General features: G+C 46.2%; 1 protein-coding gene across 1 annotated transcript in view; it reads right to left on the bottom strand.

Moving 5' to 3' along the window:
* Nucleotides 1–26591, bottom strand: part of Flt1 (fms related receptor tyrosine kinase 1) — a 175056-nt gene that overhangs the window by 124114 nt on the left and 24351 nt on the right. Inside the window, exons 2-8 of the mRNA XM_036172306.1 lie at nucleotides 25388–25484; nucleotides 24812–25038; nucleotides 6278–6402; nucleotides 4956–5118; nucleotides 4706–4842; nucleotides 1622–1796; nucleotides 166–283 (exon numbers count right to left, since the gene is read on the bottom strand). Of these exons, the coding sequence (XP_036028199.1) occupies nucleotides 166–283; nucleotides 1622–1796; nucleotides 4706–4842; nucleotides 4956–5118; nucleotides 6278–6402; nucleotides 24812–25038; nucleotides 25388–25484 (1042 nt within the window). The remainder of the gene's footprint in view (nucleotides 1–165; nucleotides 284–1621; nucleotides 1797–4705; nucleotides 4843–4955; nucleotides 5119–6277; nucleotides 6403–24811; nucleotides 25039–25387; nucleotides 25485–26591) is intronic.

Below are 26591 nucleotides of genomic sequence, written 5' to 3'. Positions count from 1 at the left end.
CCCTCCCCAGTGCCATCACCCAGAAATCAACACCATGCCCATCTCTCCAGAGTTGCTCCAGATACCTTCTCTTGTTGTCTCTTTCAGGAATGTGAGCCACTGAAGTTCCTAAGGTCCTACTTACAAAAACCATCTTAACCGATACAGAAATGACTGCGGTCCTACCATACGACTTCTGGTGAGGGGAAGGCCTTCACTTTCATGGACAGCCGGTAGGACCGCTTTCCCGCTACGGTTTCCTGCACCCGCTGCTTCCGATGCTTCACGCTGATGAATCCCTTTCCTTTGAAAGAAGAAATGATGGCGCATCAGGAAAGGATGCGTTTACGTCAACATGCACTCACCCCTTCCCTAAGGAGAGACGCGGTCAACGAATGAAACATGATGGAGCCTGTCCAAGAACCCAAGTGTCAATCAATGGGTGATGCCTTCAGGTCAACTGCCAGCAAGTCCTCGAGACGTAAAGCAGCGTACAGACAGGCAACCGGAGTATCACTATAGGTCTCCCACAATAACGAGGGATGGGATTTCTAAAATCTGCCTCGCTGGTACAATGCAGATGGCGAAAGTTGCTCTGGGCTGAAAGGTCAAGCTCACAAAGGTGAAAGGACAGACAGTGTCTCCGAAAGCCCAGAGCTCTTCTCAGAACACTGTTTTCCTTTGCAACCATGAACCCAAAGTCTTTCATTGTCAATACAGAATTTGTATCTCATAATCTAGCAACCATTTGGGCATTCCATGGTCCTTAGACTAGGAGCAGAAAACCATGAATTCCAAGCGATTCATCGTATTTTTCTACATCTACCTCATGGCAGTATCCGGGAAATTTCCCCCAGATAAAGTAAAACTGGTCCATGGGTTCTGCTCTGTTCATATGGGACAGTAAATGAGGAATTCGTGACTGCCTTACAATCTACACTACAAACCGAAGCAAGCATCCAAAATCAAGACTGTCCACCTCAAAAGCAGTAATTTCGAAAGTTAACATTGATCTTTGAGAATTTTACACACTGTATATTGATCATATTCTCCTCCCCTTCTCCTCGTGGTAACTCTCCTTGAAGATCTAACCCATCTCCCCGTGACCCCCCGACCCCGACTTCATATCCTCTCTTTTATTTAATAACCCATCAACTCCAGCTTGTGCTGGTTATATACTTCTGGGCGTGGAGCTATTTGCTGGGGATTGACCTACAAGGGGCCACACCCTTAAAGAAAACTGACTCTCCCTCCCCCAGAACCCATTTGCTGTCCACAGCTCCTCAGTTAGGGATACGAGCTTGTGAATCCCTTCTGTATCCACGTGGGAGTGTCAACTGGCTTGCTTAACCACAGTTGCCATAGCTTCACGAATGCCGTGGTCTTGACCCATCCAGAAGACAGTGTTTTGCTCTAGTCCTCCCAACCTCAGACTTGTACAATCTTTCCACTCCCTCTTCCCAAAAGTATTCAATTTAAAGAGTATGAAGTGTGCCTTTGGTCAAGAGAAAGCAGCCTTCATTCACAGTTGCATAACTCTTAGTCAAAAGAACATCGACTTTCTTTTCTTTTTTTGCCAATTCTTAATGCCTAGACCGCTCACAGCGTGTAGTGGAACTCTGCACATCTAACTTCTCCTTACCGTACACACGCACGGAGGTGTTGAAAGATCTGAACGATGACCCACTTTTCACACGGCAAGTGTAAACTCCCTTATCGTGGCTCTGCACGTTGCTGATCTTAAGAACACTGTGGAACACATTGTTGTGGAGATTGCTTTGGTCAATCCGCTGCCGTATAGTAGCTCTCTTAGTTGCCTAGAAAGAGAATGCACAGTAAGTGGAGAAGTCCCCACTGTTCTTGCCCGAGGTTACACTGGTTCAGCCTTCCTCAATCAGTATTTAGGTTAGGAGGCACATCAGATCCACCACGAGCCAAACATCAGGAAACCAGGCCTCTGTCTAGATTAGCATCCATGCAGCATGCCAGCCTTTAGTCAGCGCTCCCCCTCTGTAAATGGGCCTTCACATTCATATTGCGTCAGCTGCTTTTTGTGGCCACCCGGTGAGATCCCAGGCATTTTTGCTTTGTTTCCAATGAGGAAATGGTAGTGACAGAGGTAATGGCCACAGAATGCCAGGAACTCAGGTCTCTTGGGTTTGCATTTAGTGACTTCTTCCCATCACAGGCTCTCCTCAAAACAACAGCCTGTCTCCTCAGACTCAATGGAGGTGTCCTGTAAATAAACACAAGTCCCCTTTCCCACTGGTGGGAATGGAAATTCAAGTCCTGGCTCACATTTTGAGCACGCTCATCAGCTTCTGCTAAATGGTGGGAAAGGGACATGGGACGTGCACAGCCACAGGTCATGTCAGCCATCACCTGCAGGGTCTGTCCCTTATGTCAGGGAAGAGTTCTGCTGTCTGGTTGGCTGCAGTGGCCTGCTCACTGTTAGGAGAAGATTCGAGGCCGCCTCCTTCAATTGTTCCTCTTATAACACAGACCGCGTCATTTCCCTCTCTTAAGTCCTTCCCTGGGGAGGGTGGTGGGGGGGGAAGACTTGGAAGCGGTCCAGACAGAGCTGAGGGTCTCGAGCCTGGTTCCCTCTACCATGCTTAGTCAACTTTCACCCACCTGCCTTTTAATTCCCCGTTGGCACAGACATATGTTTAGGCCATTTGCATGGTTCTCAGCAATAACAAAAGACACAACTGTCTATCACTGCTGTGAAAAGTCAGAACCAGTCTCCAGTGTAACAGACCCAGGGGCCTTTGGGCCACTCTGTCTAGGGACGTGACTTCCCCTCTAAAGAGCTTTCTTCCCAAGTGTTGTTGGCATGGTTTGTCCTTTGGGAAACAACTCATCCAGGCCTCCAGCTCTGTAGCCACTAGCTGCATGTGGCTATTTAATACAGTCACTCAAGATGAGGGATTTCCCGCTGCAGCCAGTCAATTTAAGTGTTCATCTACCACAGTGGCTAAGGGATACTTTACTGTACAGACAGAAAGAGAATATTTCTAACACAGAAAGTTCTACAGGACAGCACTGTTTTAGAAGGCTACTGCGGGGGGTGGGGGTGGAGGGGCTGGAAAGATGGCTCAGTGGTTAAGGGCACTGACTGCTTTCCCAAAGGACCTAGGTTCAAATTCCAGCACCCATATGGCAGCTAAGATCTGACACTCTCACACAGAATTACCTGCAGGCAAAATACCAATGCAAATAAAAGTAAATAAATTTAAGAAAAAAAAAAAGGTTATTGGTATTTGATACATATAGTGCTAATACCCTCTTTGAATTTTTGTGATTAATTGATTTATTTTCTGTGTATGGTATGGGTGTTTTGTCTGTATGTATGTCTATACACCATGTGTGTGCCTGGGAGCCTGAGAAAGCCAGAAGAGGGCTTTGGATCCTCAGGGGTCTGGAGCTACTGATGGTTGTGAGCTACTGTGTAGGTGCTGGGAATTGAACCTGGGTCCTCTGTAAGAACAGCCAGTGCTGTTAACTTCTGAGCCATCTCTCCACCCTTCAGTATCAACATTCTTTTTTGTTTGTTTGTTGTTGTTGTTTTTTTGAGACAGGGTTTCTCTATGTAGCTTTGGAGCCTGTCCTGGAACTCACTCTGTAGACCAGGCTGGCCTCAAACTCACAGAGAGCCACCTGCTTCTGCCTCCTGAGTGCTGGGATAAAAGTCGTGCACCACCACCCGGCCCAGTATGAACATTCTTGATAGCAATAGGAACTGGATAAAAGTCTCTTCCCTCTTGACATTTATCAAGAATTTTTATTTCTATCAGAAGATCTTGCTCCATGTTATTGCATTTTTATTTAAATGGAGTGACAGTATTTTCTAGAAAACTGTCAATATCTGATCAGTTCCTGTAGGGAACGTATTACATCTTTCATTGCAAAGTTTTTCTATTTCCACAAGGGGGAAAAAGGGGTTGGTGAAAACAAGTTGCAGCTGAAGCATTAATCTCTTGTTCACCATTTAATCACAAATTAACTTTGATTGACAGTCTGAATGCCATAACAAGCGCCCGTCCTTGGGATGTGCGACGTAAATCACCCTGGCACATGAGAGATGGGAGCGGGTCTCCCGCCAGCGTTTTCTTCCCAGCTTGTCACTGTTTTCCCATCTGTGTGTTTCAATAAGTAACTGGTGCAAGGATGCTCCACCTGAATAAGGAAACCAGCTCTGCCTCCACTCCTCTCATTTTCTCTCTTGAAGGACAGAATGGCCCCTTTGACAGTTAACGAGTGCCGCACTGGCTGGCTGGCTTGAAGTATCTTTACCAAACACACCATAATCAGGTGCCTGACTGTCTGCCAGAACCTTCTATGAATGCACTGACAAGGACAATCTCCTGAAAAGTTGTTATGACAAAAGATAGTCCTTGCCTGGCATTTAGTGATAAATCCCCTCCCTTCTTGCAATCCTAATGCAGGGACAGCCGTCCCGCTTGCCTTCCAGACTCACCAGTGGAAACAGCAGCCTTTACCCTTCAAAACAAGCCCCAGACATCAAAGCCCGGATCTGCACTATCACAGCCAGGGACCGCCAGGCCAGGGAGGCACCGTTCAAACCTGCCGCTTTCCTGTCCACCCACACCGCCCTGGGAGCAGGATTTTCTCATTTTTCCCACTTCAAAAACCCAGTGGGGTTTCACTTGCTCAAAGCAGATACAAGCAGTACCCGAGGAAGAGCTGGAAAAGCGGCACTCACTTTACCAGGGTAACTCCAGCTCATCTGCACCCTCGTGTTCAGGTCGGTGGTCGCAGTGCAGTTGAGGATAAGAGTTTGACCATGGAGCAATCTCACTGGGCTTGGAGGCCTTATGTGGACATCTAGGATTGTATTGGCTGCAAGTTTAAGATGAAAAAAAAAATGTTTTAAGAAAAAAATGAAGATTTCACAGGTCAGATGGAGGCTAAGGTCTGTGCCCGGGGTCTACACCCATGGGGACAGCACTTACTTTGCCGATAGGTCAAATAGTTTGTCTGGTACAGGTGCCCGTTGACTGTGGCCTCGCAGTTCAGAAGTCCTATTTCCCTGTAAGTTGCATTTGCTATTATAAAGCCTTTCCTACTGTCCCAGATAATTCTTTCTCCATCAGGGGTCAAAGTGTCCGATGGAAACTGCAAAGAAAGACGCATGCTTAACAAGAGCTCTGGTAGAGAGGTGTGTCAACACAACGCGAGAAAACATGGCTTCCATCTGCAGTGCAAACCAATGCACTGAACCGTTCAAGGAGGGTGCAGGGACCTCGACTGAGAAGTCACAGATCAACACCAGGGCCCACTGTGGCCAGGAGGCCCCTGTGCTCTAACCAGGTATTTTCTTGAGCAGTTGAGTACGACTCCCCTACTGACTCCAGCCCTGACACCTACTGGCAAGGGGACACAGATGGGATGGGGACTCAAACCTGTCCCTGAGGGACGCTTCTGGCTTCCCAACTACAGTCACTGCCCAAAGCTTGCCTAATACCCACCTTTTTTTAAAAAAAATAATTTATTTATTTGTATTTTATGTGCATTGGTGTTTTGCCCACATGTGTTTGAGGGTGCTAGATCCCTTGGAACTGGAGTTACAGACAGTTGTGAGGTGCCATGTAGGTGCTGGGAATTAAAGCCAGGTCTTCTGGAAGAGCAGCCAGCGCTCTTAACCGCTGAGCCATCTCTCCAGCCCCTGATACCCACCTGTGTGGACTGGCTAGGTGCTGGGTGGGGTTGGGGCTGGTTGGTCCTTACATTCTAAAGTTCTTTTGGGAAAGCTTTTGAACAGTACCAGCAGCTTTCCGGCTCTTTAGATGAGTCTGACATTTTCATTCTCTTTATTGGGCTTAATTGGAAACCTCTTCCTTTTCCAAATGTACAACTTAGAATTTGAGGAGGACTCTCATGGATAGACTTGTTTCCCTCCTCCTTTGTCTCTAGGACGGGACAAACTCACACATAAGGCTGGTTCCTTATGTGTGAATCCCAAATAGGAGATCCAGTGGCCTGCTGATGTCCCTAATTCTAGCCGTGGATACTCTACCCAGACACCAGCTCATCCATGTGAGCGACATACTGACTCTTGCTTTTGGATGTATGACCGACAGTATACCAAAACTTGCCATGGGTTTGGTTCTTTTATTACTTAGATTTATGCTTAGGATATTATCATTTGACTCTCCTTAAATACACACCACCCCACTAGTGTTTCCTGTCCACTGAGAAGTCCAGATGTCTGTGAGAAAATTATTCCAGAGGCTTAAAATGTTGTTAACACTTTTGGAGTAGCATCGAACTTTACCTTTTTTAAAGTGACTGTGATGTTGGGTGACGTCACCCGGCAGGGTATGATGAGTTCTCGTCCTTCCGTCATGTACACAACTTTAGGTATGTCACTGTGCGTCTCTATGAAAGGACTCCCTGCATCTGAGTGGGGAGAAACATAGAAATAATTGAAAATGTAAGTCTACATTGTAGACTGGGACTGTCCCTGGGGCTCTGCAGCAGCCACGCCAGTCCCTCACACAGTCCCTCACGCCAGTCCCCCCCTGAATCTAGCCTTCCATGTGTCTGTCTCCCAAAGAAACCCAGCTTCTTCTTCAGTTCTTAGCCTTCAGTAGGATTACCCTGGCACTCTAATATACAGTTCCAGGGAACCACCATGGGCAAAAGCTTTAGTAGTGTGATGAGGGAGAAGGGGGGCAGGGGTTCTGCATAAACTTCAGCTGTGTTAAGTGCCCCAGGAAGTACCCCTCCCCCAGGCCCTTTGTGGCCACTGGAAAAACACAGGTGCTACCACTTGGGAGAGATGGCGGCAAGGCAGAAGTAAGCAAACCAGAGGGATTATCATTTGAATGGCGAAGGCACCACTTGAAGGCTTTCTAGGCCTTGCCTGGTAACTAGGGACGAGTGAGGAAGCATGCATTTCATCTGGTTAGGCCCGTCTCTTCACCGTGCAAGGCTTATCCGCTTGCTGAGAGGTCCGGAGGCTCCTTTGCATAATCACCTAAACACCTCTTTGGAAAGTGTGGCTTCGTCTCTGAGGCCAGGAGGAATCTAACTACCTGCTGGACTTCCCTGTCATTCCTCCAAGGAACCAGAACGAATATCAGCTATTTCTAGGAACATCCTCACTGTCCACCCTGCTCTTGTCTGCAGGAATCCGTGGACATCCTCAAACAATGATCTTGTTTGGTTTGGATTCTCATTTTCCCAACTTGGTTCCAGGCTTTAGGGACCAGGAGCCCTGTACGAAAGAACCAAGGAGCCCTGGGCCGCTGGCTGGTCTTCCCTCCACCCTGGACGCTGACACAGGGTGACTATTAGAGAAACTAGAGCTGCCAGCAGGCCAGGGTTGTCAGACATCCACAGCGGCCCGCACGGTGGCTGTCCTGAATGAGCTGTGAGGTCCTGAGCACTTGGCACTTCTGAATGGGGCCTATGTGGAAAGAGAGTTGAATGAATGTAATTACTTAAGCTAAGGAGAGTGGGCCCTTCGCTTACCATAGGAATCTTAAACCAGCCCTGTAAGAAAAACAGAAGCAGAGGCTGATGTGACGCCTGCCAGTCAAAGAATGCCGGGAAGCCAAAATGAGGAGATGGGAGGTGAGGATGCAGATTCCTAACAGGTACGGCGGGGGCTGGCCCTGGAAACACCTTGATTTCAGACTTGCAGAGCCAGAGAAAACAGTTCTCAGCTAAAGAAACAGCTATTTCAAATGGAATCATCTTTGCCTCTGAGTACCCTTGTCCCTTTGCTTCTGTGAACTCCCCCAAACACTTAGCTTTCACCCAAAGGTCTGCCTCAGTGTCAGCAGAGGGCCTGCCAAAACTCAAAGATATCTGTCCAAATACAACCTAAAAACACAGTTTCATCCAAACACAACTAAAAACATATTGTTTGTATGTCAGCCAATAGCAGCGTTAGAAGTCCACGTTTGCAAATGACTCCATGCCTGTATATATGCGCGCGCGCACACACACACACACACACACACACACTCACACTCACACACTCACACTCACACATACACCCACCATTCTACTCTCTGGGTTTATTAAGAGTACATTTCCTCTGCAAGTTGCTTCAAGGAAGAGCACAGAATGAACTTGCCTGACATAATACAAACATATTTTGTTTTGTAGGACCATAGGTATGGGAGAGGTCACCGTTCCATTAATATCACCAGTAAAACCACTTCCTACTCCCATAGGATACATTTGTCTTTGTTATAAAATTAAAGTGACTACTACACCCAGCCAGTGCTGCAGAGTGGGTTCCTGCAATCAAAGTGGCTGCTTGCTGAAAGAATGAGGAAGAGGCCAGTGCTCAGGTCACTCAAGTCATGTGGCCCTCATCCCCTGAACCTTTAGGGCTCAAAGCAGTGGCAGGAACCTGTCAGGGCGCATGGCTGTCTTCCCACCCAGGGGGAGAATCTGGGCTGTCACTCTTCAGTGCAAGAGTGTGTGGGGGGGAGATCAGAGACCCTTGCTAAGAGAAGAACTCTGTGGGTTTTTAATGGCTGTTTTTCCTTTGGGGACCTGTAATCACGATGGCACATTAAGGCACACAGTGCAGAGAATGTCGTTCTGACTCCAGTTCTAAGGGACACTGATGTAAGTAAGCGACCCCTCCTCAGAATTTAAAAGCCCTTTTTCCTTTTATTTGAAAGCAGGTTCAAAAGTAAGCATCCCGCTTCCTAGCACATACACATTTTTAAAAAGATTTTATTGTTTTTCTGTGCATTGGTGTTTTGCCATGGGTGTCAGATCTCCTGGAATTACAGACAGTTGTGAGCTGCCATGTGGTTGCTGGACATTGAACCTGGGGCCTCTGGAAGAGCAGTCAGTGCTCTTAACCACTGAGCCATCTCTCCAGCCCATGCACACACATTTTAAAGATGCATATAGACTTTTTCCTGTTTATCTTTCCTTTCATTTTAATTTTCTGCCAAGTCCTGGTCATTGGGGACTCTGAGGGATTAAAAAGGAGAGTGTGGTTTCCACTTACTGAAGAAGTGGAGAGGATAAACACTAACCAATTCCACGAAGACATCTACATCTGGGCACAGGACTCTCCGCAGGTTTTCAGGCTGTGGATTAGATCTAACACTGACGATGATTTGTTGATTGGTTAAAAAAAAAAAATTTCTTTGAAATATATGCAAGACAAAGAAAAGATGCATATTCTTCACAGACTTACACTGTCCACCAAGGGTTTGTTAGTTCAGCTAGCACGTGATTTGAGTGCCTATGATATCAGACAAAATAGACCTTTGAAAAGATTTACGCGCGTGCGTGTGTGTGTGTGTGTGTGTGTGTGTGTGTGTGTGTGTGTGTGCCACCTGTGTGTGCCACCTGTGTGTGCCACAGGTGTCTGCAAAAGCTAGAAAAGGGTGTTGGATTCCCTGAAGCTGGAGCTACAGGTAGTGTGAGCCACCTGACATGGGTGCTGGGAACTGAACTCTGATCCTTTGGAACAAGTACTCTTAGGTCCAGCCCCAAATAGACTTTAAAGCAGTAAATGTTGCTAGAGATAAAGAGTACTTAATAAGAGTAAGACGACCAATCTATCAGGAAGACATTAACAATGATAAACGTGTACGCATCTAACAACATGACAGCAAAACACAAAAAGCAAAACCCGATAGAACAGGATGGAGAAATGTGGAAACAATAACACAGATGCTTCAGCCTCCTAGTCCCCCTCCCCACAAGACAGGGTTTCTCTGTGAAGTCCAGGCTGTCCTGGAACTCACTCTACAGACCAGGCTGGCCTTGAACTCAGAGATCCACCTGCCTCTGCCTCCCGAGTGCTGGGATTAAAGGTGTGTGCCACCACTGCCCGGCTAGCCTCCTACTTTTTAAAAAATTAGTTAATGAGTTAATTTCATGTGTGTCTATGTGCTTCTGTGAGTCACACGCACTGGAGGAGGCCAGAAGAGGGCATTGGATCCCCTGGAACTGGAGTTACAGGCAGTTGTAGGCAGTTTACCATGTGAGTGCTTAGAATTGAACTCAGGTTTTCTGCAAGAGCAGCCAATGCTTCTAACCACTGAGCCATCTCTCCAGTCCCATATCACTTTCAGTGAAGATGGAATAACTGGACAGAAGATCAAACAGGAAGAAAATACTTGAGCAACACTAGTAACCAACTACACTTAACACATGCACAGAACACCCCAACTCATCCAAGCAGGTTATACATTTTTCTTAAGTGCACACAGAGAATTTCAATGACAGAGCATATGCTAGGCCATAAAACAAACCTTAATAAAGTCAAAACAATAGAGTTAATGTAGAGTGTGTTATTTAGAACTCAGTAACAGAAACTGGGGAGACTGGAAAAACTAGAGATTAGATGACTTTTTTTGTTTGTTTGTTTTATTTTTTTTGTTTTTCGAGACAGGCTTTCTCTGTGTAGCTTTGCACCTTTCCTGGAACTCACTTGGTAGCCCAGGCTGGCCTCGAACTCACAGAGATCCTAGATGATGTATTCTTAAACAACAAATTGATCAAAGTAGAACTCAAAGAGGTATCAGAAAGTGCTATGGAATGCACAGGACAACACAAGGCATCACACTCAGAGGATGAGCTAACACATGTTTAGAGGGACAGTAACAGCTAAGCTGATGACTGAGTCTTTGAAAAGGTGAACACAATGTGACAAAAACTTATCCAACAATCCAAGGGAAAAAAAATAGACTCAAATGGCTATAAACAGAAGTGAGACATTAGAACAGGCCTCACAGAAGTACAGACAGATGTAAGACACTAGAACAGACCTCACGGAAGTACAGACAGATGTGAGACCTTAGAACAGGCCTCATGGAAGTACTGACGGAAGTGAGACCTTAGAACAGGCCTCACAGAAGTACAGACAGATGTGAGACACTAGAACAGACCTCACGGAAGTACAGATGTGAGACACTAGAATAGACTTCATGGAAGTACAGATGTGAGACAACAGAACAGACCTCATGGAAGTACAGACAGATGTGAGACATTAGAACAGGCCTCATGGAAGTACAGATGTGAGACATTAGAACAGACCTCATGGAAGTGCAGACAGATGTGAGACACTAGAACAGACCTCATGGAAGTACAAACAGATGTGAGACACTAGAACAGAACTCATGGAAGTACAGACAGATGTGAGACACTAGAACAGACTTCATGGAAGTCAGACAGATGTGAGACACTAGAACAGACCTCATGGAAGTACAGACAGATGTGAGACATTAGAACAGACTTCCTGGAAGGACAGATAGATGTGAGACACTAGAACAGACCTCATGGAAGTACAGACAGATGTGAGACACTAGAACAGGCCTCACAGAAGTATAGGTGTTATGAAGGAATATAGTCATACACCATTACCTAGATGACAGATAAAATGGACAGATTTCTAGAGAGGCACAAACTACTGGAAATACCAAGAGGTATATGGGCCAAACAGACTTACAACAAGAGATTGAATCAGTTATTAGAAAACAAAACAAACCTACCTGCTCACAAAGAAATGCCAAGACTCAGATGGCAAATGAATTCTACCAAATTTAAAGATTACCAATTCCCCCTAAACTTTTCCCCAAAATTAGAACAATGAAAACTTTCTAACTCATTCTATGAGGTCAAAGTTCTGATGAAGCCCAGACTGAAACCTTCACAAGAAAACTATCAAATGAGTATGAATGTACGATCAAAACAAACCTCAACAAAACCATGACACGTTGCAGCCAGCTTGTAAGAATAAACAGTGAGGGGAAGGGCTGACGAGGGCACTGCACCAAAACTGAGAACTTTCAGTCTTCAAGGAGGACTATCCAGAGAGTGAAAATACAGAACCCTCCCAAATAAATGGGTGAAAACATTTGAATCTGCTAAGGCACTAGCATCTAAAATGTATAAAATACACTTATATTTAATCCTGGATACATTTATAACACATATATTTATAATACATACACATCTAGATAAGAATATATGAAACATCTATAACATTACATAAAATAATAATAAATGTAAGACTTTTTACAACTCTGTAAGAAAGATAAATAACTCCACTTGAGAGTGCAGGAGGGTAGGGCCAGAGAGATGGCTCAGCAGTTTAGAGTATTAACCGTCCTTGCCAAAAACTCAAGTTTGGGTCTCAGCACCCACATCAGGTGGCTCACAGTCTCATGTGACTCCAGCTCCAGGGAATCCAACTCCCTCTCTGGCCTCTGCCAGCACCCCCATACATACAGGTGGCACACACTCACACAGACACTCATGTATATATAAGTTAAAAGCAATAATAAAAATAATATTTAAAAAAATAATAACTCAAAAAGATTTGCATGGATGTTTCTCCCAAGATGAGATATAAAGGATTCAGTAAACACACGAAAAGTTGTCCAAGGTCAAGAGCCATCAGGAAAATACTCATGAAAGCAATGAGTGACCACTTCACAGCCATCAAAATGGCTAAATGAAGGGACACAGTAGCAAGTGCTGACAAGAGCAAGCAGTAACTGCAGCCGGGAATGAGAAATGGCACAACTACATTAAAAACAGAACAAAACAATGGTCACTTCCCCAAGAGTGTCAGCACAGAACTAGCGGCCTTACCACTCAGAAATTCTACTGATGGGTGCTCACTCAAGACAGTGGGCATTTACATCCTCACAAAAGCTTGTATACAATATTTATTGAAGTGTTATTAAAAATAGCCATGTGCTGGGCAGTGGTAGTGCATGTTGTTAGTCCCAGCACTGAGGAGGCAGAGGCAGTTGGATCCCTGTGAGTCCAAGGCCAGCCTGATCAACATAGTTAGTTCTAGAATAGCCAAGGCTATGCAGAGAGACCCTGTCTCAAAAAATTAAAACAAAAGTCAAACAACAACAAGATGTCAGGGAGCAGAAAGGACTCAAATATCCATTAGCTAATAAGTGGGTCACTGAAGTGTGGTCTGTCTAGCCACACCATGATTCAGTCAGCTATAGAAAAAATGAGCGTGATGCAAAGTGGACAGACCTCAAAAACACACTGTGTCAAAGAAGCCAGACACAGCTAGACTCTTGTAAAAAATCCGGAAGAGGCAGGTCTACCCTGCAGAAAGTAGATCAATGCTTGCTTAGGACAGAAGAGGCATGGGTTAGGGGCAAGGAGTGGGTCCACTGGGTCCAGCTTTCCTTCTGAGGTGGTGGAATATGGTAGATTCTGTCAATACACTGGAGCTCACTGAATTCTCCATTGTAAACAGGTGAATCGTGCGGTTTGTAGACTACTTCCCCCATATGACTTATTTTCTGAGCTGGAAAGACTCCTGCTCACCCCCTAGGTCCTCACAGCCTTTCTCTCCAACCCCAGTGCACACCCTTTCCAGGGCACTCACCAATAACGGAATTCGCCCCTGTGCCAAAGCCATTGTGGACAAATGTCTCCTCGGGTCCCCCTGGCGTCCCTGAGTCTTTGGGAGAACAATGAAGGCCTTTCTGTCTTCATTTAGATGGACGAAGCTTGTGCACTCTGTGCAAGAGGTGTGTATCACACAGGGTGTACACATTGGTAGCCCCTGGTTACCCAGAGGATCAGCATCCAGATTTAAGAGGGATAAAAAATGTCACCGAGGCTGGCTCAGCGCCTTAGTTGGTTTTCTTGTTGCTACAGCAAGATAACAGTAAGTTAAGGAAGGAAGGATTCAGTGTGGCTGTATTTCAGGACATTGAATCCATCACATCGGCGGGCACACAGACTGGAGTCAGTCTGTGGTTGAGGGTGCTTATAGCCACAGCTTCCTCTGTGGTGTGTGCTAAGAAGCAGACAGAGGCTGGCCTGAAGTGAAGCTGGGCCACAATCTTCCAGGTCTATCTCCAGTGGCCTATACCCACCAGTGGGCCTTGGTCTAAAAGGTTCCTTGGCATCTCAACCCAGTACCACCTGCAAAGGGCCAAGTACTCAAAGGCAGGAGCCTGTGGGGACCTTTCACATTCAAATGTGAACAGTCCAGCAGCAGGCTCACCAGTGGCTGTCTAAAGGACAGATACCTTATACAAAGCACTTGTCAGAGCAGGGGACACAGAGAAGGACCATTGCATTCCCATCCAAAATGCCACTGTAAATGAATGAAACAAACAAACCCTGACATTAGCAATTCATGATCTGTGTACCACAAAGGAAGAGGCCCAATTCCTGAGACGCCATTCCTTACTACCTGCCCGGCTGCAGTGAGTGCCCCCTTCTTGGGCTTGGTGTTAGCGTTTAGACATTACCCTGCTGGCCCTTTGAGAACCACTCCAGGAAGCCAGCAGTACCTCAGCCGGCTCAGGGTTCTGACATCATCCTCCCAAGCCCCATTTGTGCATGCACCAAGCCCCCTTTAAGAGGTGGGCCCCGTCCATCTCTCTCTCGATCTTCCTCTCCCTTCCCAGGAGGTTGCATCTGCACCTCCTATCTACCCCCTTCCATCTCTTCTTCTCTGTCTCTCTCTCTGTCTCTCTGTCTCTGTCTCTCTCTCTCTTTTGGAGCTGAGGATCGAACCCAGGGCCTTGTGCTTGCTAGCTAGGCAAGCGCTCTACCACTGAGCCCAACCTGATTTTCTTCCTCTCTCTTCCTCTCTTATTTCCAGAGGCGCAATCTGCATCTCTTCTTCCCTTCGCCCCCCACCCCATCCCCCAGCAGAAAAGTGAGGATGCCTTGTCCTCCTGTGGCTCTTCCCCTAACAGGGAACCAGGGTCATGCTCTCTACCCACTGTCCAGCAACCTAAACACATGGGCAAAGACGTTTCTGGAGAAGTCACCCGCTGAGGCGGTTTGGAAGGTGTGTATGATGCGTTCTACTCTGCACATTTCAGGACTCACGATCCTTAGCAGTTTGTCCAGCATGCGTACCTCATACAGCAGGAATGGTCCTTTGTATTCCTGGGGTTAAGTTCTAAATTCTGCCCGGAAGGGAGAAATGAGACTTCTGGGTTTTTTTGTTTTTGTTTTTTGTTTTTTAATGTGCAGCTACAAACTAAGTTGATTCGTTGAGGGTCTCAGAGAGCATGGAGTGCTAGGTACAGGGAGGCCTTCCGTCTCCCAGGTACTCACACAAAGCAGGTTGGCCCTGTCCTCTGTCCTGCCTACCAGACAACTTGTGCCACATCTCAGAGAGAAGGCAGGCGGGGTGGGGTGGAGGAAGAAACAGAAATGAAGGAGAAGCATACTGTAACTTTTCTACTCCAAGGTTGGAGGCATTTATTTCTTGATCTCACTATTCTTGTTTGCCTTGGATGCACGAAACTGTGAAACCTCCCCGGGTTATCACAGACACCTCAGTGTGGTCTCTCATTGTAGATCAGGGAACTGGTGGGAAAGGAAGGACAAGCACAAGAATGGCAGAACCAAATGGATTCAAGTTTCCTGTCTCTCCCAAACCAAAATCTGGCCCTGACACACCTGCGTCACCCAGGGGAAGCCATTACCTTTGCTGTCATCCACACATGTTGGGAGAAATCATGACCCAGAAAGAGGCAACATGGGACCTTCTGACAGACCCAGTAGCATGTTAAAGGCTCAGGGCTAGAACCAAGCTCTGTTACTGGGGCCCCAGCAAAGAAGGCGGGTGAGTAGACCCAGCCTCTAGCCAGTGGGCATGCTGGCTGTGTCTGAAGAGAGTAGCTCCAGCTCACAGCTGGTGCCAAGTCACAATACAGGGAATCTCTGTGTAACCCTGGCTGTCCTGGATCTCGCTCTGTAGACCAGGCTGGACTCAACTCAGAGATCTGCCTGCCTCTGCCTCCCAAGTGCTGGAATTAAAGGTGTGCGCCACCACCACCACTCGGCTCAACTTTCAAACTAAAGAGGAAATCAGATTTTTAAGTCTTCCAATCATTAAGTAATGGCTGCAAAAATTGCTGAACCTGTGTATCGGACCTGAACGTGGTCAGCAGGCTTCCAGTTGTTAGCCCTGCACATTTAAGTCTTGGGGAAGCTGGAATGGATGCTGAGGCAAAGATGAAAGTCAGGGGCTTCACTAGGAACCAGACCTGGACCTGAAGCTTGATAATGTCCATTCTCGGACATGAAATTCAATATATAAAAGATATTTAGAAAGCATAAGCAACTGACTTTGATATACTGGCATTCCCCAAATAGAATTTGTAGTGGAATTTATCTTGTTAGGTTGCAATGAAATGGGCCCAAGAAGGTAGCCACAGGACAGGAGCCTTTACCAGGAAATCTCAGCATTAGACAGGTGCTGGGTACCGCAGGAGCATCCCATGAGCACCTGCCTTGTCCCGATGCCTGCACACGTGGGAGATCCATCTCCCAAGGCAGCTCATATGACTTGTGGACGACTCTTATGTCAGAAAGTCTTCCTTACATCTCCGTGCAATCTGCCTGTCCTGACCTCCCTCCTGCCCAGTTGTTCTGCCCTCAGGGTTCTGAACACAGTTCTTTTAAAGACTGATCTTTTTTCACATAAGCAAGGTATGACCACACCCAGGCCATCATGTTCCCTATTTCCCACCCAAGTTTTTTGTTTTGATTTTATGTGGATGGTATTTTGTCTGCATGTATGTCTGTGTACCACATGCATACAGTACTGAAGGGGACCAGAAGAGGGCACTGGATCCTGGACTGGAGTTACGAATGGTTGTGAGCTGCCATGTGGGTGCTGGGAATAAAATCCAAGGCCTCTTAACAGCTGGACCATCTCTCCAGCCCCTACACTCATTTTAAAAATTACTCTTTGCAAGTGGATATCAGCTTGTTCTAGAAGCATTTGCTGGAAAGACATGCAGGCAAACACTCATGCACATAAAATAAAAGTAAATATAAAAGCAAAAATCACAGAAATGAACTCAGAGTGGGTCACAGTGTCAGGCATAAAATGAGGATCCTTTGCTAAAGATCATATCAAAAGAATGAAAAATGACCAGTATTGCTGACAAGACACCTCACCAGAGAATGCACACAGTGCACAGCATGCCCCTGGGAAGATGCGCTCCAAAACAGTGAGATCACTGTACATCAGTGAGCGCAGCTCAAGTCCAGAATATGGACAACATCGGATAATGGGGAGGCTGTAGACCAGTGGTTCTCAACCTGTGGACTACGACCCCCTCGGGGTCTCATATCAGATGTCTTGCTTATCAGATATTCACATTATGATTCATAACAGCAGCAAGATTACAGTTATGAAGTAGTAATGAAATAATTTTATGGTTGGGGGCCACCATGACATAAGGAACTGTATCCCAAAAGGTCACAGTGTTAGCAAGGTTGAGAACCACTGCTATAGAGTAACACAAACTTTGTTCATTACTGGTGGGCATGGAAGATGGTGTGGCTGTGATGGATACTCTGTCCTTTTCTTTCTTTCTTTTTTTTTTTTTTTTTTTAGCTGAGGATCGAACCCAGGGCCTTGCGCTTGCTAAGCAAGCGCTCTACCACTGAGCTAAATCCACAACCCTTTTCTTTTCTTTTTTTTTAATGTGCATTGGTGTTTTGCTTACATGTATATCTGTATGGGGGTGCTGGGTCTCACAGAATTGGATTTATAGATAGTTGTGAGCTGCCATGTGGGTGCTAGGAATTGAACCCAGGTCCTCTGAAAGAGCAGCCAGTGCTCTCAACCTTTGAGCCATCTCTCCAGCCCCTGTGATAGACACTCTGAAAGGTAGCTTGGCAACTTCTTACAAAACAATCACTCGGTTACCATGCAATCCAGCAATCACACTCTTCAATCACACTCCTCGCTGTTCACCTGAGGAGTTGATGTTTTGGGATGTTTATAGCATCTTCGTCATGCTTGCGAAGACTGAAAAGCAACCAAGACCTTCCTCAGTAGGTGAAGGGGCAAATAAACTGTGGTGCCTCCAGACAGTGGAACATTATTTAGTGCTAAAGAAATGAAGGTCTGGGGATTTAGCTCCGTGGAGAAAGTCTTTTCCTGGTATGCATGAAGCCCTGGGTTTGACTCCAGGTCTGCATAAACCATGTGTGTTGCAGCAAGCCTGTAATCTCAGGTCATCCTCACATAGCAAAGCTGAAGCCTTTCTGGGATACATGAGACAGAAGGAAGAGGAGGAAGAGGAGGAAGAGAAGGAGAAAGGAGAGAGGAGGAAGAGGAAGAAAGGAAAGAAATATCAAAGTTACAAGAAAACATGGATGAATCTTTTTATTTTGTGTTTGTTTGTTTTGGGGATAGGTTTTCTCTATGCAGCCTTGGCTGGTTTGGAACTCTCTATGTAGGCCGGTGTCAAACTCATGGAAACCTGCCTGCCTCTGCCTCTCCAGTGCTGGAATTAAAGGGGTGTGCCACCATGCAATGTGGAGGAATCTAGTGGGTGTTGCAAAAAGAAAGAAGCTAATCTACAAAAGACACTGTATGATACATGTGTACAAACTCTGGTATAGGAACAGGAAAGATCAGTGGTTTCCTGGGATGGGGGCGGTGACTAAGGGGAGCGCAGGGGATTTTCAGGGAGGCAAAATCATCCTGTGTGACCCTATGATGATGAATATGTGCCATCATGTATTAACCTAAAGTCAAGATTACACAACATCAAGAAGACCCCACAGCATTCAGGAGGCAGAGGCAGGAGAATTGCCACAAGCTCAAGGCCAGTCGGGTCTACAGAGCTTCAGGACAGCCTAGGCTACACAGTCAAACCCTGTCTCTCGGATGTAGACTGGTTATCTACACACTGTGTTGATTGTGATGGCCAATGTCAGCATGTCAGCTGGACCACTCTGACAGAGGCGTCAACAGTGGGGGGGCATCCATGTGGGGGCAGAAGGCACTCAGGATGTCTGCTCCTCCTGATTGATTTTGGTGAGAACTTTTATGAAAACTCCGAGTAAAGTCATTTTTTAAAACCCCACCAATGGAGCTGGAGCAACGGCTCAGTGGTTAAGAGCATTTGCTGTTCTTCCAGAGGACCTGAGTTCGGATCCAGCACCTGTAACAGGCAGTTCACAAGCACCTGGAACTCCAGCTCCTGGAAGGTCCAGCAGCCTCTTCACACACACTCACTCTCTCTCACACACACACAAACACAAAACAGGAGGTACTGCTGCTTCCTCAGCTGGAACCTTTAAAATGTGTAAAGTGCATAGTGCAAGGGCCCTTTGATGCTAGCCATTATTCTTCCAACCATTTCGCACAAGGCTGAAGACCTGGTGAGAGCCGTGCACAGTCCAGGTTAGGCTGCTCCATTGGTCTCTGATGAACTGATGTCTGATGAAAGCGGGGGGGGCGGGGGGGGGGGGGGCGGGGGGGGGGGCGGAACGGGACCACGGGACGGGACGGACATGGGTGCTGTTAGCCGGCCAGTCACCCAGGTCAGTGCAGCTCAGGGGAGACACATCAAATGAGAGAACAAATGTATTCCACAGTGAGGGGGACTCGCAGAGTGTTAGCACTGCACCAGCTGTGAGGAACAGATCGCTGCTCTTCCTGTCTCCAGACGCGACAGGCGTTCCATCGAGAGCATTAAAGTTACGAAACATCAGATGCCTAAAGCTTTCTCGGCTTAAGGGAATGTCTTTTGAGAAAACCTCTTGCTCATTTTCCTCAAAAAAAAAAAAAAAAATTGCTTGATGGAACTTTTTTTTTTTTAATTCTTAAAACATTATGAAATTTCAATTCACTGTTTTTCACGTCTTGGGGGAAATGAGAACACACAGCCAGTCACACTGCTTTTGGACTTCACTGCCAACTGGAGATTTCATAGTTCTATTCCCAGTCATCAGCTTTCAAAGTTGTAGGCTGTGTCCAAGTAGCGTGTTCGAGACTATGTTCGTTCATTTTGATTACTGCTGAGTGCCTGTGCAATTCTGCTAAGCGCCGGCTGGTTCACGCAGACGTCATTGCTAGCAAGGCTTATCAGATGTGCTCTAGAGAACCCACATGCCAGATCTTTCAGATGCGTAATGTAGCAAATACCAGGAATTGTTCTCTTCCTCTGAGTGGCAGCCTGAACATTCGACAGAGCTGTGGACGGCGATCTAAGAAATGTTCTAGATGAACAGAAAGTATACAAGAACACCGGCAACAAGAGTGACTTCCATCCTGGTGAGGAGTTTAACGACACAAATATTTCTTCAAGAGAAACATGAAATGGCGGGGCTTAGAGACATCAAGAGTGTCTTCCATCAAAGTTTGTGTCACCAAAAAGGAAAATGGTCGAGTTAGGTTTCTGCTCTCTGAACTCCAGCCATGTGGTACTAATCAGCCACCATCGAGTGATGGACAGAATGGATAATCTCCTTCATGCTTCTGCCCCAGAGGGAGCACACAGCCAGGGTACAGAGGGTCCTGTTTTCCAAGCGGGGAAATCTATGGTTCCAAACCATGCCCATGTCTATTATAAATGACAGAAATATTTGTTTCTCTTCTTTCATAATTTCATCAAAATGAAAACGACTGTAGCCAAACTTGAACTTGGTTTTTGATGAAGCTATAGGTAGACAGGCCAGAAAATTCCTAGGAACTCTACAGAAGACCCATTTGAGGTAGAATTCTTTTGTTGTTGTTGTTTTGTTTTTCAAGACATAGGTTCTCTGTGTTACAGCTCTGGCCATCCTGGAACTCACTTTGTAGACCAGGCTAGCCTCAAACTTAAGGTAGACTTCTACAGATGCAAATCTGCCTTCAATTACTACCATTTTCAGAAACCCACCCCGACTCCCAGCATGGAGCCTACAGGTATGTTCATGTGATCATGTGAGATGAAAAATTACCCAACTCATGAGCACCTGGTGGTGGTGGTGATGAAGGGGTCCAAGAGACAACTCTGGCAGGAACCAGAGACAACACTCTGGAACAAAACTCCACAACAGATCCCCCCAAGAGGACTGGCCCAGAGCAGTAATTGGGGTCAATACTAAGGACTGATAGAGGGGTCCTCTTCATCATATAGAGAGACCGCTTCTGAACCATAGCCATTCCAGGATAGTACAAATAAAACTGGGCTTTGTTTTAAAGGCTCACAAACTGGCATCATGGCCCTATAAAGTCACCAGTGAATTGAATTTCTAAGCTATACGATTCTGTAATTCAGTCTTCTGGACCATGTACAGAACAAACCACAGGGTCTTATACATAGGAGGTTTGCTATCAATATCTGTAGACAGAAGTCTGCCAACAGAAGTTCGGGGCCAGAGCTGGTGAGTTAGCTTCAGTTTGATCCCAGGAACCCATGGCAGAAGCAAAGAAGCAATTTGCAAAGTTGTCCTCTGACCTTCACACACTTACTGGGGTGCACGTGCACACACACACACACACACACACACACACACACACACACACACACACACGAAAACTCTGTGGGTCAGTTTCCTACTGTCCACTTAAGACTCATGCAAAGAAAATCTTAATGAAATCCTTCGACTTCTAGAAAAGACGGTCCCATAGCCAAATCCTTGCCCCAGAATATGTGAAGTGTGAACAGAATCCTCTCCTTCCTGGGAGACCGCATGAACAGTCATCCTGAATGTCAGCACAGCTCTAGAAATACTTTGTAAGGAGGACTGAGTGAAAGGATCCATTGTGATGATCCATTTCTTTGTAATCCAAACATTCATAGCTACATTTTCTGGAGAACTCCATTTTATCAGCAGTTCACATTCAAATGCCATTTACCCAGACCATGTCAAGAGTGTATCCAAGGGGATGACCTGACATCAGTATCATTTACCAGGGAAGCTTGCTCTGACTGTGAGCGGAGAGCTAAGTGTCTCTCTGACTACTCTTCCCTGTCCTTTACCTAGCAATAAGACTGATTGCATCCCCAAAGCTGCCAGCTCTCTGCTTCCTTATGGCTTCCCTCCTTCAGTCTGGCCCCATCCTGTCTCCTCTTCAGGGAAAGACTGCACCTGCAGGAGTCCATTGCTCTCTGCAAAGCCTGCTGTGACATTCCTGTTTCTTCCCTTATTCAGAGAACAGTGAAGTAACTGGGTTAGGAGTAGGGATAAATGGCACTGTATAAACTCAACCATTTGCTTATGTGAAAGGAAATTTTAACAACCATAAGAAGTTATATTAGCGGAAATGTTAATGTGTCAGCCAACTTAGTGAAGTCAACTAATGTCGTTAAATAAGGTTACTTGGATAATAAATTCCCTGAATGCTGTGTTCTAGTTGGAAGGCGAGATGGATGGCTGCAAGTTGTGGATGTGGTGATAACTGGTGTTCTGTAGGCTACTGGATAATCCGTCCACATCAGAGCTTAGCTGGTGACTGTGCCGGGAAACTGGGCGCTCTAGAGTGTCCTGAACACGTTTGCTCATAGTTCATGTGCTGTACTTGGCAGTAAATAGGAAAAGCTATACATGCTTGAGTCTTTTTCTCTAGACTCCTGGGGCTGCACAGCTGCCTTCCAAAACACACCTACAAGGTTTCTCATCTTTATAAGACTCGAGAGTGAAGTGCTGACTCATCTGTAGATGCTCGTCAGGGGCAGCAAGTTGCCACACAAAAGGCTTCCCAGTCTATGAGAAGGAAGGGCTGGAATTCATTAACCTCAGAGGCGAATCTGCATCATCAGAGACTTTGTGCCAACAAGTAAAATGCACCTCTGTGAGAATGGTCAATGAAAACGGAAGAGGCCCCAATTATCTCAGAAGAGAACTAAAGTAACAAAACCAAAAAATACATAAAAGTTCTGGCAACACGGGAGTTGCAGGTGACTAGGAGATTGTTGCCATGTTGGCTTTAAGAAGGTCTATGAGACTGATGACTACCCAATGAAATAGGCGATAAATCCACGACACGGTGGCTACTGTTTCCCCAGCCAGCCCGTGACAGACATCAGTAATTAGTGTTGGCACATTTTCTTACTAATCCAAATGTGTCCTCAGCATCAGGTTTAACACGGTATTCCTTCTGTACGGCAGGTGTCAGGCAGTCTGTTTGTCCATCTGGACTTACCAAGACAACACACTGCAGACAAACAGTGAAGACAGTTCCGGGCTTTACCCTTCCAGCATTTGGGTTAGCCAGTGGTTGGCATCCACGTAACGGCTTTTTGCTGGTGGCTGTTTAATAGTTGAAGTGGGAATGACTATGAGTAACAAAGTTCCTCTTCAGTGGTGAAAGGGAAATGGAGTGGAGGGTATACATTGGAGTTGCTGATTCCATGAACTCCTGAGATCTACTGAACAGGATAGGAGTTAAGGGGAACTGGCTGAATACTGTTTTACTAGGAACTAAGACATTACTGCTCCTATTATTATGGTTATTAATTTCAGTGTCTGCTTGCAAGTGGGTCTCTTCTAAACCCACAGGAGAAAGGTTGATGATGAGTTCTAATGTGGATGGATGCTTTCTCTCCCTCCCCTTTCTCAAAGAGACAGAGGACGTCCAGGACCTGTCTACTGCAAAGCACTTCTGTCTTTGGGATATGTTCCACGGAACCAGAGAAAGAAAGCACAAAGCTTGGTACGCCCAGCCAGCAGGCACTACGTCTGCCTTCCCCTCGGCCTGTACAGCTCCCTGGAAGCCGTTCAATCTGCACCTTTCCCATCCACCTTGTTTCCTGCCTGCCACTCTCTCCTCCCTCCTGTAGAAGAGTGGCCTCACCTCAGTTCCCTGGGCACAGCTACCCTTAGTGTTAAGTGGGTTGTGGCCTCCTTATAACAGCAAACTCTAGGACTCTACAGTGATCTAACTGGGAAGATGACAAACCATAGGAATAGGATTTGGGGATGGGGACATAAAAGTGGTTCGGTCCAAATCATGCTGACAGCTAGGCAGAGTGTGGCTCACTCCTGTAACCACGGCTACTTCCAATGGCCGAGGAGGAGGAGAGTTACAATTTTGAGACCTGTCTGGGCTACACTGTGATTTCAGGGCCAGACAGGCAACTCAGTGAGGGCCTGTCCCCCAAATACAAAAGGAATATAGCTCAATGATGGTGTGCTTGGCTAGCACGCATAAGGTCCTGGGCTCAATCTCAGAGGGGAAAAAAATTCCAACTGACAGTAGCTGGAAAGTGGTCACTGCCAGTATCATACAGATGACTAGTCCTAAGACTAGTCCTGAATCTGGGTGATTACATGGCCTGCTCAGGACTTCAACGAAAGACCTATTTATCCCACCAGCAGGTAGATTCACATTAGTTTTTTGTTTTTTTTTTTTTAAGATTTATTTATTTTCTGTGCACTGGTGTTCTGCCTGCATATATGTCTGTGTGAGGGTGTCGGATTCCCTGGGACTGGGGTTGCAGACAGTTGTGAGCTGCCATGTGGGTGCTGGGAATTGAACCCAGGTCCTCTGCAAGAGTAGCAAGTGCCCTTAAACAGCTGAGCTATCTCTATAGTCCCTCACTGATGAATTTAAAAGAGAAAGCTGTTCAAGCACAACCCCCAACACTTTGTGGTGTGTGTATGTGTGTGTGTGTGTGTGTGTGTGTGTGTGTGTGTGTGTGTGTGTATGTTTTAAACTTGCCACTGGTCTGTATTTATCCCCAGCTCCACTAAAACGTCTTATAATTCTAACATGTAGGAGACTGCATTGTGCTGAAGAACCATCACCTTGCACCATAGGCTGAGCATCTCAATGATTAACACATGGATCCTATCACTCAGTCTGTTCTGATGTTGTGGGAGTCAAGTAAATAGACAAGAGTCTCTTCTCACAGGGTACATTGAACTCACTGCATCTTGAAAGGTCTGGTCGAAACTGAGCACTAAAAATGCATTAAGATCTGTTTCACAGGTTCCTGCATTTAGGCTGGTAGCCCTCTGCTGCCCATTTGCGCCACATTTACTAGGAAAACCATATTCTCACCCAGTCCCAGTAGACCTCGGACCCACTGCCAGACAAAAGTGAAGAGAATGTGGGAAGTCAACGTCTTACCACTGACAAATATGTAGATGGCAGACTCTGTTCTCTTCTTCTTGGAAGCAGATTTGGGGAGGTATCCGCAGGTGTAGAGGCCCGTGTGGTTGGCCTGTGCCATGTTCAAGGTCAGGGTGCTGCAAAATTGTCTGTTGTTCCTCCCACAGGCAGATCTAGTAACGCTCAGCCTTTTCTCCTCCTCACTCACTGCTGCAGGCAGAGACCATGAGTGGGCTGCCTCCCCTCTGCAACCGGATGGACAGAACAAAGCAGTCAAAGCTGAGGCCAGGCTCAGTACCAGGTCTCAGGAATAACTCACTATTCTGAGGCCTCCTGGGTGTCCGTCTGCTTTGTTAAGAACAAGCCACACATTCTACAGGGTTTTGGGACCATGGTCAGTACAAAGAGGTATTTGGGCATCATTCCCTCAAGGTGCGTGAAGCTCTCTCCTCCATGGGACAAATTCTCTCTGTGAAGCTTAATATAGGAGCCCTCCCTCTCTCTCCTACTCTGAGAGGTGACCTCTCCATCAGGGAGTCAGTGGGCTTGATTTGGGAATGGTGAGATTATGACACCCACACCCATGCTACTCACCTGCACTTGAGAAAGAGAGTCTGGCCGGCTTGTATGACGTGCTGAGTGCCTTTTAAACTCAGTTCAGGTCCTTTTAACTTCCACCCTGAACCATATCCTGTAAAACAAAAAAATGTAAATGTGTTATTTATAAATGGTTTATTACCTCTTCTAAAAGATTGCTTTCTTCCCCTTTAACTTAGTCACATATGCGAAAGGATACACTGGATGCAAAGTTTCTGGTTTTTTATTTGTTTGTTTGTTGTTGTTTGTTTGTTTGTTTGTTTCAGGAGACAGGGTCTCACTAAGTAGCCCAGGCTGGCTAGAACTCATGGCAAACCTCTTGCCTCTACCTCCCAAAAGTTGGATTGCAAGCGTGAGCCACCATGCCTGCCTGTGGCTTCTGGATGTCATTCATTCATTAGTTGAACAATATCTGGGGCCAGCCATTGAGTCATTTTTCTTTCTAAATGTGTTTCCTCATTTGGAAAACTAATTTTAGACTCAAAGTCAGTTTTAGAAGCTTCTTGGTCTGTCTTGCATAATCCGTGTCTTGCACAATCCTTCTAGAGTGGTCCAGTTAAATGGACTGTCCACTCTTACATGGCATCTGACAAACCCACTTCAGATCACTGTGCAGCAATAAAACAAGGCACATGTGAGTGGATTAGGATCTGTGTACCTTTACACAACGCAATGACGGCATCCATTCCAGGGACTGTGTGAGCCTGGATATCTCTGTCTCTCTGTCCCTGTTTCTTTCTGTCTCTGTCTCTCTTTGTCTTTCTGTTTCTCTGTCTCTGTCTCTCTCCCTCCCCCTTCCCCTGAACCATACTGTGTGACTCCCATTTGAACTCTCTGAGTCACATGACTCTTTGAGCTATGGTCTATACAGATTGAGCCTCTCAGCCCTTAGAATAGCATCTAAGGGGCTACAGCCTCCCTTCTCTGCCTCCCTGTTTCCCCCTTCTCCTTCCTTCTTCCTCTAGCCCGTTTCCTCCTTCTCCTCCTTCCTCTTCCCAACCACTGTAATGACAGATAAAAGGCAAGGTTGGGGGCCAAGGACAGTGATCCCTAGGAAAAACTAGGGATTGGGAGAGAGGGAGTCTTGGGCTGGATACATTTATCACCAATGTTCGTGAGTATGTTTACATGAAAATGGGTTTTCACGGTAGAAGTTAAGGGAGAAACTTGAAGTCCTCTAGAATCCCTGCCAGGTCACAGA

The sequence above is a fragment of the Onychomys torridus genome, chromosome 22 (genome assembly GCF_903995425.1).
Source record: "Onychomys torridus chromosome 22, mOncTor1.1, whole genome shotgun sequence".
Classification (NCBI taxonomy): Eukaryota; Metazoa; Chordata; class Mammalia; order Rodentia; family Cricetidae; genus Onychomys; species Onychomys torridus.
The sequence above is the reverse complement of the archived record's forward strand: the minus strand, read 5'-3'. Positions and strand labels throughout refer to the sequence as shown.